This window comes from Panthera onca, chromosome A1, assembly GCF_046562875.1.
Source record: "Panthera onca isolate mPanOnc1 chromosome A1, mPanOnc1 haplotype 2, whole genome shotgun sequence".
NCBI lineage: Eukaryota > Metazoa > Chordata > Mammalia > Carnivora > Felidae > Panthera > Panthera onca.
In genome coordinates, this window is record NC_138339.1 from 11,194,403 (window position 1) to 11,217,004 (window position 22,602).

General features: G+C 40.8%; 1 protein-coding gene across 2 annotated transcripts in view; it reads right to left on the bottom strand.

Annotated features, from left to right (window-relative positions):
* Positions 1–22,602, bottom strand: part of DNAH5 (dynein axonemal heavy chain 5) — a 284,081-nt gene that overhangs the window by 146,694 nt on the left and 114,785 nt on the right. For both annotated transcript variants that reach the window (XM_078444422.2, XM_078444417.2), the window contains exons 23-31: positions 18,574–18,775; positions 17,787–18,022; positions 14,452–14,670; positions 13,373–13,435; positions 12,841–13,079; positions 11,866–12,106; positions 9,610–9,809; positions 6,055–6,208; positions 4,394–4,557 (exon numbers count right to left, since the gene is read on the bottom strand). In XM_078444422.2, the coding sequence (XP_078300548.2) occupies positions 4,394–4,557; positions 6,055–6,208; positions 9,610–9,809; positions 11,866–12,106; positions 12,841–13,079; positions 13,373–13,435; positions 14,452–14,670; positions 17,787–18,022; positions 18,574–18,775 (1,718 nt within the window). The remainder of the gene's footprint in view (positions 1–4,393; positions 4,558–6,054; positions 6,209–9,609; positions 9,810–11,865; positions 12,107–12,840; positions 13,080–13,372; positions 13,436–14,451; positions 14,671–17,786; positions 18,023–18,573; positions 18,776–22,602) is intronic.

A 22,602-nucleotide genomic window follows, 5' to 3' on the forward strand; every position in this document is an offset into this window, starting at 1 on the left:
TGTTTTACGTTGTTTGTTTTTAGCTTTTTATTTTCCTTACCTTAAATAGGCTAGTTTTATTTTAAATATCCCAATCCATCTTATTTGTAGAAGCTTGATCTTTATTCTTTATTGAGAAAAGAATTCCTTATTCCTTGTTCTTTTTTTTAATGTGTATTTATTTATTTTGAGAGAGAAAGAGGGTGTGATCAGGGGAGAGGCAGAGAGAGGGACACACAGAATCTGAAGCAGGCTCCAGGCTCTGAGCTGTCAGCACAGAGCCCAACACAGGGCTTGAACTCACCAACCTTGTAAGGTCATAACCTGAGCTGAAGTCAAATGCTTAATCGACTGATCAAATTTTTTAAATGCTTATGTATTTATTTTGAGAAGAGATAACACAAGCGGGGGAGGGGCAGAGAGAGAGGGAGAGAGAAAACACCAAGCAGGCTCCAAAGTGCCAGCACAGAGCCGGACACAGGGTTCGATCTCACAAACCGTGAGATCACGACCTGACTTGAAATCAAGATTTGGACGCCTAACCAACTGAGCCACCCAGGCGCCCCTCACATTTTTCTTTAAATTCTAGTTAGCTAACATTCAGTGCAATATTGGTTTCAGGAGTAGAATTCAGTGATTCATCACTTACATACAACACCCAGGGCTCATTATAACAAGTGCCCTCCTCAGGACCCATCACCCATCTAGCCCATCCCCCATCCACCTCCCTCCATCAACCCTCAGTTTGTTCTCTATCTTTAAGAATCTCTTACGGTTTATTTCCCTCTCTCTTCTTCCTTTTTTACAAAAATTCTTCTTTTGTCAAATGTCCTTCAATAGTTACTTGACTTGACTCAATAATTTTATGAATCATATCAAATCATGCATACCTGAAAACCTATTTTTCTAAAAAGTTATTTTGAAGGATTTGCTTGCAAATGGTTTTGCTTTAAAGTTAACATTTAAAGGGTGTTTTACCGATGCTTTAATTGCCTATGATCTTCGTGATTAATAATGTCTTCACAGGACAATTTTCTAAAGGAAAAGTATTAGCATAGGCCCATGGCATAAGCTGTTGGGATGCCCATCACCTAGATTAGAGTAAACTTGCAAATATTTGCCAAGGAAAATCTCGGCCCTAGTTCCACCTCCTACTGAACCTGCCTCCACACGTAGTGGGGTAGACATCCATCTAGGCATGGTCTTGTTTAGACTCTTCAACTTTCCTAAAAGCATGCCAACTTCATCACCCTCCCAGCTGACACCAAAGTCTATGGATTTGTCTTTAACCAGCAGTGCCAATGGTCTATCACCTAGATTCTTGTCAGGGCTTAAAATCCCTCACATTTCACACTGCCCCATATCCTCTGTTAACTTGGATATACCAGTGATATTCACGAAGGAGTTCCTGAAGAGTGTGAAGGCATCCCATCGCGGCTTCCCTGGATCAAGCCATTCTGTCATAATGTCTCCCACTTGACTCACACTGGGGTAAGGCAAGTAGGTGAGGATTCTGCTGAGTGTTCCCATTATAGAGAATGCACAATAGAGTATCGTCCAAGGTGTCAATTTAAAAAAAAAAAAAAAATGTTGTTTTCCCGAGCAACTGGAACCTTTCATTTTATGCATCGTATGAATGCTATACCTAATTGTACATCACTCTTTCCTTTGTCCCTGGGAAAAAAGCCTTTGGTCTCTGAATCTGAGGTCCATTTATAGCTTCTTTTTGAGACAAGTTTACCATCTTTGGTTTTTATCCTTTCCTTTCACCTTAATTTTCTCATTACTTTATTATTTTCCAGCAGCCACTGCAAAAGCCACTTAACCAGCCAAGCATAGGTAAGTAAGCCCCCTCCCTTACATGTTACCCTACAGGTGTTTCTTCTATTTTCATTCAGCTCAGTCACGTTTTTGGTTCAAGTTTAAGCAACACCTCTACTTACTTCACAGAGATCCTTCCAAAGTGCCATTTGAGGCTCAGAATTTTAACCACCGCCCATGACTCTGAGCACAGCCTGGCTTAGGTGCCCTGGGTTGCTCAGTGCACAAGACAGCTGCCTAGTCACAGGTGGTGTTATAGGTACTATTGTAGGTCGTGAGAACATGGGGGCGTTGGTGTGGGGAGGGGCATCCATCTCCCAGAGTTAGCCAAGGAGACATCATCACTTAGTTGGGGTTAAAAGCTCAGAATATGGGGCATGTCAGTGTCATGTACGTCTCAGCACAATTAGCAACCCTGATGTTGCTCCCACTCGTGACTACAGATGATCGTGACAGGGAATTTTATGTGTCAGCTTGGCTGGGCCACGGTACCCACGTATCTGGTCAAACTTTGTTCTAGATGTTTCTGTGAAGGTTTTCATTTTAAAGTTTATTTACTTATTTTGAGAGAGACAGAGAGAGTGTGAGCAGGGGAGGGGCAGAAAGAGAGAGGAAGAGAGACAAGTCCAAGCGGGCTCCATGCTGCCAGCTGCAGAGCCTGACACAGGGCTCGAACCCACAAACCATGAGATCATGGCCTAAGCCGAAACCAAGAGTCAGATGCTCAACCAACTGAGCCACCAGGCACCCCAGTGTAAAGGTATTTTTAGCTAAGATTAACATTTAATCAGAAGACTTTGAATAAAGCAGATTATCCTTCATAATGTGGGTGGGCCTCAACCAATCAGGCAAAAGCCTAAAGAAAAAAAGACTGACAGCCCCTAGAAGAAGGAATTCTGCCAGCAGACTGCCTTTGGGCTTTAACTGAAGCAGATCATCCCTGTGTCTCCAGGCTGCCAGCCTTCCCTGTAGATTTGAACTTGCCAGTCTCCTCCATCACATCTCTCTCCCTCAGTCCCTCTCTCTCTTCTTCTCTCTCTCTCTCTCTCTCTACCCCCAACCATGTGTATACACACCCTACTGATTCTCTTTCTCTAGAGAACTCTGACCAGTACATAACCAATAGTTTATCCTAAATTTCTCCATACATACTGACTATTCTAAGATTGAAGGGGGGATATTTAGGGACACCTGGGTAGCTCAGCCAATTAAGTGTCCCACTCTTGATTGTAGCATAGGTCATGATCCCAGGGTCAGGGTATCGAGCCCCGTGCCAGGATCTGTGGTGAATGTGGAGCTTGCTGGAATTCCCACACACACCCCCCCCCCCCCCCCGCTCCTCTCCCCTGCTCGTGCTCGCTCTCTCTCTCTCTCTCTCCCTAAAGTAAAAAATAATTTTAAAAAATGGTTAAAGGGGAGATACTTATTTTTTTAATATGAAGTTTATTGTCACATTGGTTTCCATACAACACCCAGTGCTCATCCCAACAGGTGCCCTCCTCAATGCCCATCACCCACTTTCCCCTCCCTTCCACCCCCCCATCAACCCTCAGTTTATTCTCAGTTTTTAAGAGTCTCTTATGGTTTGCCTCCTTCCCTCTCTGTAACTTTTTCCCCCTTCCTGTTCCCCATGGTCTTCTGTTAAGTTTCTCAGGATCCACATAAGAGTGAAAGAGAAAGAGGAGATATTTAAAAGCATGTATATTCCAGCTATAATATAAATAAGTCATGGGGATATATTTTACAGCATGGTGACTATAGTTGAAAATACTCTATTTCATATTTGAAAGCTGCTAAGAAAGTAGATCTTGAAAGTTCTCATTACAAGAAAAATAGTTTGTAACTATGCACGTTATGATGGACGTTAACTAGACTTATGGTGGTCATCATTTTGCAATATATACAAATCTCAAACCACTATGTTGCATACCTGAAACTAATGTAATGCTGTATGTCAATTATATCTCAATAAAAATAAAAAATACAGAAAACCATGTGTAGTTAACTGTTTTTGGAATATTCACTACTATTCAACATATTTCTGCTTACATGATTTATCTTGATTAGCCAAAGGGAAAGAAAAGAAAAATATATGTTACTCCTGGAATTCACCCCGCCTCCTATACACGTGTGTGTGTGTGCACGTGTGTGTGTGTGTGTGTGTGTGTGTATACACTGATAGATACATGAGGCTCTTGTTTCTGTACAATCTTGACTACTTGTGTACATTATACTGTTCATATTGTTCTTGGTCACACCTAATGAATTTTGACTCTTCAGATGCTTATCCAAGAAGAAAATCAGAAAAGTAGCTGTATCCGTTTTAAAAGGCAAGGACTATATGAGAATTTGCAAGACTTTGTCCCAGTGGATGGAAGAAGCCCTGAGTCCTATTATTCCAACATCAGAACAAATCCAGCAAGGGCTTGGAGATAATATGAGACTCCAAGCTACCAGTTTCATCTATGCAACAACATCGGACACGAATTACGTTTTAGCAAAAGAAAATCAATATGGCTAATGCTGTCTCGTCCCTCTGATCCCTTTCATCTCTAGGACGCTAAGGGGGCCTTCACAGAGCCAGTAAACTTACCCAGTGAGGGATTTCTGGCACATTTCCAACTGGTCCAGCAAGTGCGGTAACAGCTGCCCCATGGTCTCATCTCCAACACAACACTGAACCACATTTGGCATTTCATGAGCCCGAGTCATAATCTTCACCCAAGATTTATCGATATTGGAAAAGCGCTTGGCTTCCTACAAGAATGAGGTAACAAAGCCCACTTGGACACATCTGTGATCTCAAGGAAAGCGCATCTCACATACCTTCTGCTGGGGCCAGATTTCTCCCCAGTCTGGATATCCCAACTCTACATGCCTAAAATGTCACACATGTTCTATTTCGATTCTCCTTTTGCACCATCCCACCGCCTTTCTTAAATAAGGTCCCCCCATTATGTTAACTGAAAGCAGAAGACAGACACAGAAATGAAAATACAATATGAGACAGCTTGGAAGAGAAAAGCACTCCCAAGTGTTTTTGCCAGTTATCCCTAAATGAAGTGAATTTTATGTTTTTCAAGTTTGCTACACTGAGCACTGAATTGTTTGTATATTTAGAAATGAAAACATTTAAAAATAAGATACAAAACTAATTACGGTATAACCCTAATACTGTGAAATTTTTAAACATAGATTTTTTTTTTCACAAAAAAAATTGAAAATGCGCAGAGGACTTTGAGAGAATAGAAATAAGGTTTTCCTTCTTCCCTAAAACTTTCTGTAGTTTACCAATAAGCATGTACTATCAAATATGAGAGCAAGAGACCCCACCGAGCTCCTTGAATATTGAATGTGAAAGTTGCCAGTATTACATCCAATTTGAGATTCCCCACCACCCAGCAAGAAGCAAAACATGCCCAAATATAAAAGCAGAAATAAAGAAATAAGTAAATAAATACTTAAAGTTTCAGTGTGTGGATACATTCCACTGGTAGGTGAAAAATACATCGGCTAACAGATCCATCCTCTGTAATGAAACTGAAAACTCACCACAGGGACAGCTAGGAAGACTGAGCAAAAAAAAACACTCAACACAACCGTGTTTCTAAAACTCAAATATATCATTAAAACATTATAATTTTGCAAACGATTTAAGGTAGTTGAATAAGAATCCTTGAGATTTGGTAAGAAAAATGTTTTTGATAAAAATTTCAAAATACTACACTCCATATTCCCCATAAGATGATTAAATTTGATGAGAAAAAAACATGTTCCACAATCTTGAGAAGAGGGCCTTTTTGTTCTGGAGTTTCTTTTTTCTGCCTGTTTCCACCCCCCCAGTTTTCCAGTACAGATATAATTGGGTGAATTATATAGCGTGAGTTGTTTTAAACTGTCAGTAGTAACAGAACAAATTATCCTGCCATTGTCGTGATAACTACGCCATAACTCCGCACTGTTCCCAAATTCTACCTTCAAATTACCTAAAGTGTATCAATTATGCAGACATTCCTTTTGTTTTTTAACCCTCTGTTTCCCACAAAACCACACGGTTTTGTAGCCTTCACACCCTTACTTTTCCACAATCGCTCTCTCCTTATAAAACAGTTCAACAACAACAACAACAAAAACATTGGGGAGGGTGTGGCTCCAGAGAAATTGAGATATTATTGCATTTTTGAAGGAATTATTAGTTATTAGAGAATTCTCTGAGTTAAAACCCTGATGAAACCATAAGGAAAATTCTGAAACCTTAGGAAGCTGCTTGGCAATATCTCCTCCCACAAAGACAGCTTCTAAGTAAATCCACAAATTCTGCACCATCATCCAGCTCTCAATGATGTCTGTTGAGTTGGAAAGGTACTGCACCCATTTTTGGATCTGGGCCTTGAACGGCATATTGTACCTAAAATGAAAAATACAGTCAGCATTTGGGAGGTTTTTTTGGTGTTTTCTTTTTTATTGTTGTTGTTTTCAAACTAAAAGATTTTACTTAATCCTAATTTTTACCTGTTTCTTTACAACTGGGATTATGTTGTGCTGGTTTTGAAAATGATGCTACTTGGGGCACCCGGGAGGCTCAGTCAGGTCAGCACCTAGCCCTTAATTTCAGCTCAGGTCATGACCTCGCGGTTCATGGGATCGAGCCCTGCGTCGGGCTCTGGGCTAACAGTGCAGAGCCTGCTTGGGATTCCCTCTGCCCCTCCACGATTCTTTCTCACACCTTCTCTCTCTCTCTCTCTCTCTCAAATAAATAAACTTATTTTTTTTTTAATGATGCTACCAAGTGACTAAATCATCATCATTTACTGGACATTGTTCGACTTTTCCTGTTTTGATCCAGAGCATAAACAGGTGGGAGATGTGTCATCTGAGGAGATCAGGCATTAGACTTGATTCCACACAACTGCTAGAGTAATAAAATTGGGGTCTTTGTTGCTACAGCCAAGCGAGTAATAGTCTCTCTGCTGACCTTTGTGTCTTCTCCAGGGACTCTCTCTGGTTTCTCACATACTATGGGGCAATTACAGAGACACTGGTGGGGATCAAACAACCAATTCAATTTTCAAACATGTTAATACCTGCAATCTCTCTCTAGCCTCCCCCTTTCTGGGTCTCTTTCCAACTTCCCAGCCACTCAAAACCACCTACTCGCGTGTGTCTGTGTGTGTGTGTGTGTGTGTGTGTGTGTGCGCGCGCGTGTGCATGTGCGTGTGCTTGTGTGTGTATGTGTGTTAGGGCTCATGCATGTCTATGTGTAATACTCTGATAGTCACTCTTTAGTCTCTCCTATAGTTAATCTATCTTCCTTTTTTCATTCTTGAGAGAGAAACAGATCATGGCCTTCCAGTGTTTTTTTCCTTTTCTCTTTAGATATAGGACCCCATTTCTACCTGGAAACGTAAGTGCCCAGTTAAAATACTGAATTTCGGGGCGCCTGGGTGGCGCAGTCGGTTAAGCGTCCGACTTCAGCCAGGTCACGATCTCACGGTCCGTGAGTTCGAGCCCCGCGTCAGGCTCTGGGCTGATGGCTCAGAGCCTGGAGCCTGTTTCCGGTTCTGTGTCTCCCTCTCTCTGTCCCTCCCCCGTTCATGCTCTGTCTCTCTCTGTCCCAAAAGTAAATAAACGTTGAAAAAAAAATTTTTTAAAAAATAAAAAATAAAAAAAAAATTAAAAAATAAAATAAAATAAAATAAAATACTGAATTTCCCAGCCTTCTCTGCAGCAACGGGCAGGGCCGGGACTAAGTTCCACATCAGTAGCTCCCAACCTTGGCTGTATTTTGGGGACATCCAGCAGACATTAAAAACTACTTGGGCCTGGGCACCAGGGTGGCTCAGTCGGTTGAGCATCCGACTTCGGCTCAGGTCATGATCTCGCGGTTTGTGAGATCGAGCCCCACGCGGGGCTCTGTGCTGACAGCTCGGAGCCTGGAGCCTGCTTCCGACTCTGTGTCTCCCTCTCTCTCTGACCCACCCCACTCATGCTCTGTCACTCTCTCTGTCAAAAATAAATAAACATTAAAAAAAAATAAACCCTACTCAGGCCTGCCTGGGTCCCACCCCCAAGAGACTCCAATTCAATCAGTGTGAGATGTGGCCCAGGCACTGGGATTTAAGTTCCCCAGGCGTCCAGTAAACAGCCAAGTGAGGACCACTCTCTTGGGTAAGAAGTGGGTGGCAGCATTGTATGGAAGGGGAAGTAAGGGGAAGGGCCACCCCTGGAAAAGACAGAAGGGTGAACCTGATAAAGCTTAGGTCCCTGATGATGAGGTGGAGCCTGCTCTCTACCCTGAACCATCAGCCTTGGAGCTTCTTTTACGTGAGAGCCGCATAAACTTCAGTTTTGTGCAGGCAATGTTTCACGAGGTGTTTCTATTATTTGCAGACAAAATTCTAATAATTGTACTCCCTGTCACTGTTTTTCCTTTTTCTTCGCCCTTAGGGATCCCTCCATTCCAACAGACTATGGACTTAAATCTTTCTCAAATATTAGTCATATTCATTAATAAAATTTTCATTCCCACAGTCCTAATTGTGAAACAGACTGTTTTAACATTCCACATCTTTCTGGGTTGTTTTTTTTTTAATTTACGCTTTTCCCTAGAATGCGGTTCCATAGCAACAGAGAACATTGTTTGATTTGCTCTTCTGTCCGTAGCACCTAGAAAAGTGTATGGCACATGGTAGGTGTTCAATAAATTTGTACTGAATACGTGTTCCTCACACAACTCTCATCCGTGGATTCACTGCCATCGGTAAGGACAGTTTCCCCATCCCTAACATAGTAATTTTTACTTAATTTGTATGTGTTCATTTTCTACCTCCCTAGGATGTGTTATTTTCCATCTGTCCTTCATTTATTTGGGTATGAATAGCAACCAAATTCATTCAAACTCACCAAATCCTAAGTACTTCAGAGTCAAGGTTACCAATGGTCTAAATCTCTAAGACCGAATTTTATATCCCACATTACTCACTTCAAACACTTGGGTGTACCAAGCAAAAGTGAAGAAGAGCAATTTTTATCAAACAGTATTAAGTGGTTATCAATCCCTACATTAAACTTATTCATATACATATACACACAGAAGAGACTGACGTTCGGAAGACAGAATGCAGTAAACTCGTATCTCAATGATACCCACATGCTACACAATTATTATATATCTGAGAAGATCCTGGTGAACAAAAAATTATTTCAGGAGGAGCAAAGGAAGCAAGGTACCAAGGAAATGTTAAGCTCATGAGTCTAAGGCATGTGCATCCAAAGCATGATGGTTTTGCAGTTAACTGTCAAACAGAAGTGTTAGACTCGTATCGGTCTGTGCTGTTTTATTTCTCTTTATGAATTAAATTCACTCTCTATCTTAATCTGTCATCTCATTAAAGTATGTACACAACTAAGAGTTTCTAGTCCACAGATGTTGGCACAACGATTTCCCAAGTAGAACGATTATTCTGAAGCTCAGCCTAATTTCCCCTGGACTCCGGAGCCTGTCAAGCTGTCAGCTGTGCGGTGAGGCTTGTCAGCTGCAAAGTTGAAATGTTCCGCAAGATCCAAGTGGCTAATTACATGTTGCATTATTTTGTCCAGTTGATGGTCTCAGACACATCCCACAGTACAGGATAAGGAAATAAAAACAGCATTACACATGCTGTGCCAAGGGCTAAAATTAAAACATGGATTTTTAATGTTAAATAAATTGTATGGGGGCCATTGCTGCATTGTTTAATATTAATTTCCCTTAAAACGTTTGTTGCGGTGGTCCCCACATCTCAGGGGAAAGATGGACGGACTTCCTACCTGTTGCTCAGTAGAGAGCCTAGCAACATCAAGCTGTCCTCCATGCTGGTGATGATTTCTGAGGTGCTGTCTCCCCGCAAGAGGAGCTCTCCACGGGCTTTAAAGCTGCCAAATGCGAATGTTTTGCTGTCCCACTCGTTCATCACTTGCTTCAGCTTGTGCTCAATGTCTCTCTCTTTCACCGCACTGATACAGATGTCCTATTAAAATTGCAAGCTCTAGCTTTACCACATGAAAGTCACACGTCCTTCGTGAACAGTCCAGATTCAGCAGAGGTCCTAGCCTCACTATTTGCCTCATACGTATCTAAAAATACTTTTCCCGCCCAGCTCTAAAATGCAATATAACAAATGGCGTATATGTATATAGATCGAGATTTAGGGAGAGAGATGAAGATGTATTACTAAGTAACAGAACCTTAGTTTGTAAAATTTCCCACCAAACTCTTCCAGAGAGAAAGATGACAGAAAAGGTACGCAACAACGGAACACCGTGAGAAAGGACATCCTGACATTTGTGACAACGTGGGTAGACCTTGAGGGCATTAGGCTGAGATAAGTCAGACAAGTAAAAATACCATATGCTATCCCTTATATGTGGAACCCTCAAAAAAACAGAGGGTAGAGTGGTAGTTACCAGAGGCCAGGGATGGGGGAACAGAAGAGATGTTGGAAATCTAACACACAGTACAGTGATAATAGACAACAAAACTGTATCATAAATATTAAACTTCCTAATAGACTAGAGCTTAATTGCTACCACCACTAGAAGAAATGATCATTATGTGGCATAACCCAGGTGTTAGCTAACACTCCAATGGCAATCATGCCACAATATAAATGTATCAAACCAATATGTTATATACCTTCAACTTACACAATGTTATATGTCAATTATATCTCCATTTGGATAAAAACACACACACACACACACATGTGTGATAACCTTGTAAATTTTGAAACTCTAATCAAAGACCCAGAATCTAATGTGTCTCTGATTTAACTCTAGAGCCAAATCAAAGCGGTATGAGAGGAGAAAATGAAGAGAAACCTGACTTCTTCCAGGTCTCCCTCCACTTTCCCAGTCTCCTCTCCAGCCACGCTTTTTCCTGGACCATTAGTCAAGCCCCATCCTTGCCTCTTCTCGTCTCATGCTGCACTCCCTCTCTGCATGAGCTCATCTATGCCCACACAGTCTGTAACCTGTTGTATCTCCCGGTAAGACCCCCATCCATTTGCCTATTGGGCCTCTGTGTTTGGATCTAACCAAGGGAATCCCAAACACATTCTGTGAAATATCAAACTCATGCCCCAAATTAAGCTCTTTGCACTTTGTCGCTCAACTGATTCCCTTCCAATAATTCCCTATCTCCGTGATGAGCACCATCATCCACCTTGATCGCTCAGCAGGAAATTTAAGGTTTACCCTAGATTGTTTCTCCTACCATGTTCCCTCTCTTGCCAGATTCTACCCGGCTCTACCTTCTAATGATCTCATTGATCTTTTCTCCCTTCTCCAGCTTCACTACCTGCCCCCTCATCCAACACACCATTGTCTCTTGTCTGGGATATTCTTATAATCCCCTAGTTGGTTTTCCCATCATTCTCACTTGCCCTCCCCCAATTCTTTCTCCACACAGTTACCACAGTGATCTTTACAAAATGCAAATCTAACCATGTCATCTCTGCTCAAAATATATCTCCCAGACGGCTCCCCATTGGTCTCTCCACCCTGGTGTTCCCTCTGGTTCCCAAACACACTTCAGACCCTTCACACATGCTGTTCCACATGCCTGACATTGTCTTCTTTGCCCTTTCCAAGTCCCTCAGCCTCACCACACGAGCACATTCCCTCCCCAGCAGTCATGGGCATGTGTCCCAACTTCCCTACCTTTACCACCCCATTACCCCAAACAGGTCAAGCCCATTACTATGGGCTGTCACAGAACAGATGCTTTTTACTTCAATGGTATTTACCCCATTGTGTAACTATACCCTTATTTGTGTAATTATTTAACTATGCAAGTTATTTAGTGATCTATGAATGAAGGAAAGCATCTGTATGTCCCCAGCACTTAACACAGAACCTGTCACGTAAACATGTGTGGAAGGAACGAATTGCTGGATGCCCAGAAGAGTTTTAATTGTCCTGGTATGGTTTACTGGTCCAACATTCCATAATGTAGGAATACTGTCAAAATAAATCCCATGAGACCTTCCAATCTCCCACCACATCAGGTAATCCTATGAACTGTACCTCTATTTCTTCTTTGTATTTCAGAAGAGGTGCCTCCATGATATTTCTTAACTTAAAAGTTTCATTCCCCACATCCAGATTATGGCCAGTGAGAGCAGCTATCCTTTCCCAATGCCTGTCCATCATGGCCTTACTGGCCATGTGCTCCAGGAGTGGGCAACACTCACTGAAATCATCAATGGTCTTCTTCAGATCCAAGAAAGCCTGCCAGTCCTTCAAGGCCCGGGGCAGCTTCCGACACCTGCAAAGGGAGTCACCGTGAATGGTCATTCAAAGATGAGCCTGAGTGTCTCCACTCCAGGCTTGTCTACTAGCATTCTATCAACAAACAGTCATTTCAAATACCTACCACACTTTCAAATCTCATGATTCAAAGGATATCTGTTAATCTAACATACTTTTACATTAGAGAAAACTGCCCCTCCCAATTGGGAAAGTTTGGTGCTTTTTTTTTCAATTCCCTCATAACACTTAGCTAGGTAAAAGGCATTATTTTAAATGACAGAGGTGCCTCCCAATTCAATTCAATTCTACAAACATGTATTGAGATCCTCCTAAGTACAAAGCACAGCGGAGTGTATCAGGCTGTCAACCAAAAAACACAACAAATGACCCTGTATTTTCTTTGGGTTCAACACTTAAGTCATACGGCTCTTGCTTTTATTACAGGAAGTCATCTCACATAAACTTCAAATGTTTGATAAGTGTAATATAAAGAGAGATCAGCTCCCTCCAGGATGCAGAAGAGCCCCTGACAAAATTCATCCAGGTTTAAAGGACGCGTTTGTCTTACGACGTACACACAGGGGTAATTAATAAATAGCGTCTGACAAGGGTGACGTCAACGGACAACAGCAATGCAGCCTGATGTGCTTTCAAAACATCTGGGAGTGAAAAGAGAACTTGACAGTCTATCAAAGAAGAAAGCATTTAAGATTCAATAGCTCGGGGCATGCTAAACATTTAATTTCTCACCTGTTCTGGAACTCTGAAAGTTCACTGTTGATTTTTTCAATATTCACTTCCGACCAAAGCATCTCATGATAGCTATTTACAGTTTCTATGACGCTGTTGTATAGAGAGTATATTTTCTGTAGAAGATTTAATTGCTTCTTTATTTCAAGAAGCTGAGGATACGGAGTAACTGGCAGTCCAAAGAGCTCCTCTCCTCCAGTATAGGTGATGTATTTCCGATAGATATTATCAAATTGATTCTAAAGAAAACACCAGTGAAAACTCAGCAAGATGATTTACACTTGAATAAACAGGTAAACTTAAAAACTGGCAAATAAGCAAACATGTATGATTTCAGAGCACATGTAAATAAGAATAGTAAATAACTATAGTTAATTAAATAGACACCATCTCCAAATATAATTATCCCAAATCACAATTTTTAAAAATATTCCACAATAGGCTTTTCTATATTAAGGGGAAAAAAATGTATGTGTCTAAAACATGTTAGGGTTTTGGTTGTGTAGAAGGTCATAGAAACCAAAAAGATTACCTGGAATATGATAAGCCTATCACTGGCTTCCTGGGGTTTTAAGCCACTAGCCATTGGACCATTCTGAAACAAAAAGTTAAACACAAAATAAAAGGAAGTGTTGTATTCAAATTTCATGAGCTCAAAGTATATGCACATCAAAGCTAGTTTTCATTCACGTCACATCAATGTTAGGAAACTTCTTTCTTTAATTGTAGAAAAGGACTCAGGAAAGTGACTCATTTGGAAATATTTTCAAGTAAAAAAAGCCAAGTTAATACCACACCTTCTAATTTCAGGAAATTCCTAAAATTAAAAATGAGTACTTCTCATTTCTTAGGCGACCAGGTGAGGAAGGGTCAGTAAGCAGTCTATAGGAAGCACGTATCATGCCTGGTTTTGAACTAAAACACCAATGCCACGGAACTCACAGATTTTAGCATTCTAATATTTATCTGCAGAGTGACATAGAATCTTAACATTCCAGTCGGGCTTTCCTACATTAGAACGCCTTCAATACGTGGATTTCTGTGCTGCTCCATCCATGTTAGTGCATGGATCCAACCTCATAACTTCGTTAACTTTGTGCTTTTGTGTGTTCCTACTTAACAGGTACAAACTGTACCCTTCGCATATTTCCTTTCTCTAGTGTATTATGATCGGTTAGAAGTGGGTCTTAGTGTACCACATACTCCTAGTGCCGAAGAGTCTGCACTAAAACTCATAAATGAAGGACTAAAACAGGAACTGCCTCTGTCTTGTCCACGTTGGTGTCTTCAGCACCAAGGGCAGTGCCTGCCACACGCTGGGCGCTCTACAGTGTTCGTGGAACTAAGGAAAGCTGCAGAAGGATGACATTTAACCACATGTAAACAGGACTTGGCCACACAAAGTTAGAAAGCTACCAAACAACTTCAGGAACAGACCAATGATACAATATGGATTGCACTTTTAGACTCCTCATTTCCTGGATTGCTCTCATGAAAATGAAACTCCCATTCCTAGGGAGAGTCATGAAACTTGGCATAGAATCTTTATGCACTTTGCCGGCTCTATTGACTCTTCCCAAAAAATACAAACAGGAAAAACCAGAGTTGTACCAAATCATAGTCCAAGTAGAAGTGGTGACAGTCTCGGAGGAAGACCTCCACGGTACTAATTAGCTCCTTCCTGAAACGGGGCTGCAGTGAGACTAATTCGTTCTGAACTTCACTGGCACGTGTCAGAAGCTTCTCCCAAGAATAGCGCAGAGTATCAACCTTGTCCATCTCTTCCTTTGTTATGAGAAGACCGTATTTGTTAAGCAGGGCATAGGATTCCTACACAAAAGAAGGAAAATTTAATTTCTGCCGGTCAGATGCATAAATCTACTCACTCACTTATTAAAGTGATAGAATGGAAAAGATCAGTATGATAGGGAAACTACCCCGAGAGTTCTTTCCTTCTTGCAAACCATAAAAGCTTAAATGGGCAACCGGGCCCCTAAGCTTCAGTTTCCTCTTCGGTAAAATGAGAAAATTCCTGGCTGCTTCACAGGATTTTTGTGAATATCCACAAATATCATTTTAAATGAATTTCAAAAACTATAAACCATTATGCAAATAAAAGGTATTTTTATTTAGGCCCCTAAGTTGTATTTCAAGGCTTCGAGATGAAAAACGTAAGATAATCTAACTGCTAGTATTACCATAATAAAATAAATCAGGGTTTTAACTCTATCCCATTTCATTTTGTTGGTAAGAGGTTCCAATAGTAAGACACACAAGGGTACTGCTGCATCAAAGCCTGAGCCCAGTCATTGACCTCAAGATGCAAAATCCTCGACTACTCTCTTGGCTAAAAGAGTTTGGTTTTCATGAGAAAGGGTTTTCCCTAAATATCTCTGCCCTCCTCTCCCGGCATTAGTTCTCTCCATACAGGTGGAACGAATACCTGATCATTAATTTGGGTAAAAGACTTGATGTGGGCAAGCCTAGCCCAGTGCCTTTCTCCCTCTTTCTTCTTCCTCCTTGAAGGCAACCCACTGGTCTGCCCTCCAGTGTCAATAGACTGAAGCAGGGTGGGGTGCCTGAATGGCTCAGTGAAGCGTCCGACTTCGGCTCATATCACGATCTCCCGGTTCGTGAGTTCAAGCCCCATGTCGGGCTCTGTGCTGACAGCTCGGAGCCCGGAGCCTGCTTCCGATTTTGTGTCTCCCTCTCTCTCTGCCCCTCTACCACTCATGCACGCTCACTCTCTCTCTGTCTCTCTCTCTCTCAAAAATAAAGCATTAAATTTTTTTTTTAAATAGAGTGAAGCAGGGTAACAGAGGGGCCTGCAGCTTTTCGATTCTGCCTCTGATGCACGAATAAGTTCAACAATTCTGGGATGTAGTCGTCACAAGTAGCGTGTGTGCATGGATTTGGGTGGTAATGGGAATATGGGAGTTGTACACTAAGCCATGTCTTCCAAATAAGTTCTATCGGGAACAAAAGGTTGTATTTTTACCTTGACTATTTGACTACAGTTTTGTCTGAATGCTCACACAGGGGGAAACAGGGGTGTCAGTTACTGGGCCTTCCCTTCAAATGCCCAGGGACGCTCCTGGTTCTACACAAAGCAGGGACTCTTTATCTTATGTTTCAATTCCCAAGAAGGGCACGGTGGGCCACATGATTTTCCTGACCCAATACGGCAAAGGTGCAAGCATTTAATTATCTGAACCATTTTCATGGTTATTTGAAACTTTCCAAAATTCAAAGAGGGGCACAGAAAATGTGAGACTGGTGTACAATCCTCACCATCAGAATTTAAGTCCAGGGGTGCCTGGGTGGCTCAGTCAGTTAAGCGTCCAACTCTTGGTTTCGGCTCAGGTCATGATCTCACGGTTCGTGAGTTTGACCCCTGCATGGGGCTCCACGCTGACAGCATGGAGCCTGCTTGGAATTCTCTCTCTCTCCCTCTCTTTGCCCTTCTCCTGCTCACTCTCTCTGTCTTTCTCTCAAAATAAATACATAAACTTAATAAAAAAAAATTTTTAAAGAATTTAAGTCCAGACATTTAAGTTATGAAGTGCTAAAATGGCATTTTTTTTTCTGGAATCATTTTAATGCTATAATCATACTGGTTTCATTCAAAAGAATAATACAGTGATCCATTCCTGAGCAAACAATTTCATACAGGAGAGAAAATATGATACAGCATAATTATAAAAGAAATGTGTAACACTAATCAAGCTGAATAATTTCTTTGACCCTTGGTTTCCTTATGTTAAACGAGGTGTTGAGTAAGGATTAAATGTGTTAATACAGAATTAACACATGAATGGACACTGTTAGTACCTATAGGGACCAAAATGTGCCACTTTGCCACATTATTTTGAATAAAAGTCACTTAAGAAATAGCCAATTCAAAAAGAACTCTCTGACACGCTGCCCGACTTTTTCTCCAGAAACCAGGAAATAAATCTCCTGTGTGAAAGGCAGCCTCTCAGAACCAGGAGGTAAAGAAACATCCTTATCACCAGGGATAGGACATTTAGAGCTGAGAAGGCTATATAACAACCCTTGTTTCTTTTTACTAATTTACTACCACAGCCCAAAACTTATTCAGAATTCCTTACTAATTGAAGCTCCCAAAGTTCAGTTTTCTTTATCCTGTCAATTCCTCACGGATTTATTGTCTCTTTGTCTGAAAAGCATAAAAACGGCCTGCCTTGGTCATTTCTTTAGGTCTCAATTTCATTATTGGGCCTCTGTGTGCACATAGTAAAACTCTGGTTTTACTCCTATTAGTAGGTCTCATGTCAGTTTAAGTTTTAAACCAGCTGGAGAATCTTGAAGGGTGGAGGAAGAATTTTTCCTCCCCTACAGTTGCATCCAGGTTCTGTTTTCCAGCTGGTATTCCCATCCTGACTGCTAGGAGTACTGTCTGGGGCAATGGCAGCTGCCTCCTTCCCTGGAAAACTGTCCTCAGCTAAATGGGAGTCTCCTCTTGGGGAGATGACGGTCAATAACCAACTGTCTCAGGGGTACAAAGGGCAGTCTCCCTTACCTCAAAGTGGGAGCAACTGTGTGCAATTCATGCTCCAGAGCACCCTGTGGGAAATCTGTCTACAGCTAAGCTCACACCCTCCCTTAGCTCCCCCACCCCCGATCTGACCTCAGCATTCCTATTTCCCTCACACTCCCTTCTTCTATGAGCACTTATCAGTAGATCACTTGTACAGAAATCCTCATCTCAGGCTCTGCAGTTAGGGACTTTAGATGCCATGCAAAGGTCTAGAACTGGCCCATAGAAGGTACCATCATTAAGGTATCATCATTACTGAAATTATTCTTAGGTTAAGCATCCATCTGTAACCACCATCCCTACAGTCCACAGCTAGTCAATACTTCAGCTAATATCACTCAACATGATGAGCTATTCCCATAATGAACAAATGATTATCAGTTACCTCAATAGGTCCTACTTGAAAGTCAATGGAGATTTGCTGCTCCCGGATTTCTTTCAGTGCTGCCATAGCAATCCGAATATCATCTAGGTCTTTAATCTGACGATTCAGTTTTTTATTGAATTCTTCAACAAGTGTAAAAATGTTTTCCATCTCACGCCTGTACTTTTTGTTACAGTGACGACCGATGACAACCATCCAGGCCTTTGTCTCAGCAGTCAGAGTGAACTTCAAGTCATCTGTAAAACCCAAATGTCCACAGTTCAGTTTGAAAAACTTGAACCAGTATGAAAAAACAGAGCACTGCTGTTCACCAATAATAAACACTTTGCAACTTACAGCTTTGTGGTGCATAAAAAGAATTAAACTGGAAAAAGTTAGATTTCCTACTCATCATTTATTCATTTATTTTAGAAAGCTGGTCTTACAACAATGTGAAACATATTTCAAAAATGCTTTAAAAAGTACATATCAAAACCATTGAAGATTAGCCTCAAATGTTTACAATTATTTATTAAAGGAAGGGTACATTTTAATTGCAAATACAACACACTCATTCTCTTTCTCTGAAATAGCATTTATTTTCAAGGTTTAGCAGCAAAGTGTTCAAAATAGTCCAGGATATATAATTATGCAGAAGGGAATTAAAAACAAATCTACAAATTGGTCTGAAAACTTGAAGCCCATAAAAACTTTAAGACAGCTAGAACTCTCTGGCATACTAATCTAGGTAAAGAGACAGAACAATACAGTTGAATTTTGATGACTGTATGAAAGAAAACGAACCAACCTGTGTATAGAGCAATGGCGCCCACACAGATGTACTCCGGCTCGGCATTAATTTCCTGCTCCAGCTTTTGAAAATAGACAATCTGAGATTCAAATTCAGAAAGCAAGGGGTTTTTTGTAATAACCATCATAATTGTTTCTTCTTTCTCTTTTTGCCAAATATGATTGTAGCGCTTGAAGCAATCCATAGATGTAATAACTTCCTAGAATACAAATAACAGATTTGTGTTCAGAGGGAAGATGTGGAAATGGCATCACGGTATAAGTGAATGTTGCTCAACTGCTGGTGGTTCCCATGGATTTATTAAATGTTTAATTAGTGAGGCACCTGGGTGGCTCAGTCAGTTAAGCGTCCGCCTCTTGATTTCAGCTCAGGTCATGATCTCACGGTTCATGAGTTCAAGTCCCGCATTGGGCTCTGTGATGGCAGTGCAGAGCCTGCTTGAGATTCTCTCTACCTCTCTCTCTGCACCTCCCTGCTCGCTCTTCCCCTCTCTCTCTCAAAGTAAATATAAAATAAAATAAAATAAAATAAAATAAAATAAAATAAAATAAAATAATAAAATAAAATAAAATGTTTAATTAGTGAGCTGTTTAATTATTTAAAAATGCCATAGGATTGGTACTAGATACAATATGGGCATAGTAACTCAGGAGTAGTAACAATGAAATTGTTAGCCTTCCTAGCCAAAAGGAGAAGGGGACAATTTCTAGAAACTAGAAAAAGAGAGTCCATGAAGACTTTTGTGGACAAGACCCTCTTGATTGGAGTTGTGTCTTCATTCAAAAACCACAGTTCAGGGGCGCCTGGGTGGCTCAGTCGGTTAAGTGTCCGACTTTGGCTCAGGTCATGATCTCACGGTTCGTAAGTTAGAGAGCCTTGTGTGGGGCTCTGTGCTGACAGCTCAGAGCCTGGAGCCTGCTTCAGATTCTGTGTCTCCTTCTCTCTCTGCCTACCCCTGCTCATGCTCTCTCTCTCTCTCTCTCTCTCTCTCTCTCAAAACTAAATTAAAAAATTTTTTTAAAAACCCACTGTTCAAAATCATGCCACAACAGGGGTGCTATGGAAAAAAATTATGCTAAGGTCACTCTCTTTCCCCTGCCCCACACCCCCCGCCCCCAGCCCCAGACCTCTGCCACGACTCTGTCGTTGGTAAAATCTATTGGAAGCCTCAATGGAAAACTATTAATTTGTTCCATAAGGTCAGAGAGTGGAGATAAGATCTGGAGGGGCAAACAGAATACATCCTGTATCAAACCCCACCTGGCAGATTGCATGAAACCACGTAAAATGTATAAACTCATTGGATTAGAAGTGACGTCTGTACAATATTAAAATTAAATCTTCCCATCCAGGAACACAGTATGTGTTTCCAAATCTTCCAATTTTTTTTTTAATTACATGTTAAGTGTTATGGGAATCTTCATAGAGACTCCACATACTCTTTATTGCGCATATTCCTAGGTATTTTTCAGCGATGTGATTATTGTAAACAGGATCTCTTTTCCACTATTTTTACAACTGGCTACGGATGGCATAGAAGCTTAAAAAATTGATTTTTTAATCAACAGTCCTGTTCACTACAAAGTGTGCTTCTGTAAGATGAACTGGCTCATTCATGTTTGGTAACTAGAGAATGATGTCAACAAAATGGGGAGGTGACATTATCAAATGCTATTTTTCCCAGCATGCTGTTCTGTACCAGCTAAAGCAGCCGGCCACGGAGGGGCGCAATTGTGTGTGCACGCCCCTTCCAGCACTTTTTCCTTTGGGGCCAGTTTGGTCCTGCTTTGTGTTGAGGCTGTTCTCTGCACAGTTCAGCCTGATCTTTGGACATCTTATCCTTGTTTCAACTGTTTCTCACACCCACCTTTTACCAAGTTCTGTCACCTTTTAATAGTAAAGCTCTTTATTTACGATACCATTTTTAAATGGGTTAAAATTTTACTATGATTGCCCCTGTTTTTGTAACTACTCAGTTACAAACTTTCCTAGGTTTTGTGTGTCTGCCTCAATTCTGTTTTTCTCATAATCCGTATTATATTTGATGTGCAACTTTGCAAAACAGTGTTTTCAGGAATGTTTATTGTATTACAGCAGAAATGCCTATAATTACCTTTCAACGAACTCTAACCTGACTCTCATTGGGCCATATTTTTTTTTTAGATAAGCCTCTTGGATTTATATAATAGATAATCATATCACCTATAAATAATTAAAGATTTGGCTCCTCATTTCTTATGCGTCTACCTCTTGGGAATCAACTTTTTCTATTGGCTTATATTATAATTTCAGAGATACATCTGCGTGAGAAAAAAATGTTTTAACTGGGATAGAATTTAAAATGCCATTATTTGAAAAAATATAGCATGCCAACAGCATTCTAAATGGCCCAGTCACTTAAATAAAGCTTACCAACCTGCACTAAACCAAATGGCTTCACTCCAATCCCCAAATGCAGCGAAAGTGTCCCACGCGCCTCGGGTGTGATAGCCGTTGAGACGTCCCAGACTTCAATTAAAATTGGAAAGCTAAGCCCGCCACTACTTATCCCAGCCAAAGTGACCCCCTTGCATGGACTGAGATGTTGACATGCACACCCAGGATGAATTGCAACAGTATGTAGACATTCACAAGTGTAGGATGATGTGGAGAATGAATTACAGATTACCAAAGATAGCAAAATATGGGTAGAAATCCCAGAATCCTGAGCTCTTTGAACATCCTAGACTTTATAATATTAAGAACATACCCTAAATACGTTGAGACTCTCATTTATCTTTTCTGACGGTGTCACTCTTTATTAAGTTGGAAGTTTTTAAAGTGGAGGTAACCTAGGGCTTAAAGGAAAAATTCCACGAACTGCGGGTGTAGAGCTGAAGTTATTTTTATTGCCAAGGTTATTTAAATTGTTTGGTCCAGCTCATCTTTCCAAGCCAGGCAACGTTGTAAGTTGGTGGCTAGCCTACGGATCTGCTGAATGTAGGTCAGGTTTACAATCTGATCCAGTCAGCGATGGCAAGAAGAAAGGGGCTGGGATCATAGGATTTTCCATAGTTGAGCCAGAATCACCCAGAAGGGTCTTTGGCTATAGAGAGCTGATCATGTCTAGTATGATGATGAAGTGTGTATTTATTCTTCCAGAAACACTATGTCCATCTCGTCCGTCTGGAAAAAGTCCAAGTTATTCTAAGTGCCTAAGATTTGCACACTTCCTTCGTGTAATATAAAAGCAAATGCGACAGAAATAACACGGAGATAAGCATTTTGTTGCCAGCAGTATGCTAATTTCAACGACTATGCTTACCCTTAGATTTTCATAATAGTGGCTGCTTATATTCAGAGAAAGTAATGAGCTTCATTATTGATTTATTTCATTGTATGTTCCATGATTACTGCAACATTTGGAAATATATCTGAATGTTTATCATCACCATAAAATACTTACCTTTATCACGCATACAGAGCTTGATAAACTAAGCACTAGATAAATATTTGTTAAATTGAATAACGTGAACACTGTCCCTAAGGCAAAATTAAATATAGGACCTTCAATATCTTAAGAAAGGAATATTGAAAATGCATAAATGCAAAAGCTTCCAGTTCCCTCAGGAACACATTAAAATTAAACTTAATAACATTTCTTCAGATGGTTACAGCAATGGCAGCTCTCAAAATGTTTTCAAACAAATGAAGCTCATTCTATCAGAACCAAGTAATAGAAAAGATGTATTTGCTGAGTGACAACTATTCCCTCAACACGGAGAGACATTTTTAAAGAGTCAACAGGTATTGGCGGCAGTGTGAATATAAATTGTGCGTAAGTAGAAACTGACTTCAGGGTTCTGAATCCTTTTGACAAAAACAGTCTTGCCTGAACAGAAAGGGGGCAGCTGAGAGAGGAACAGGTTGGAAGAAAACTTAATCCTAATGTACACCCCTTTCGAGTACAAGTTTGACTTGATAACACCTATTTGCTTTATTTTCCCTATGACCTCGTCTCCGTGTGGTAATACACATACGTTTTCA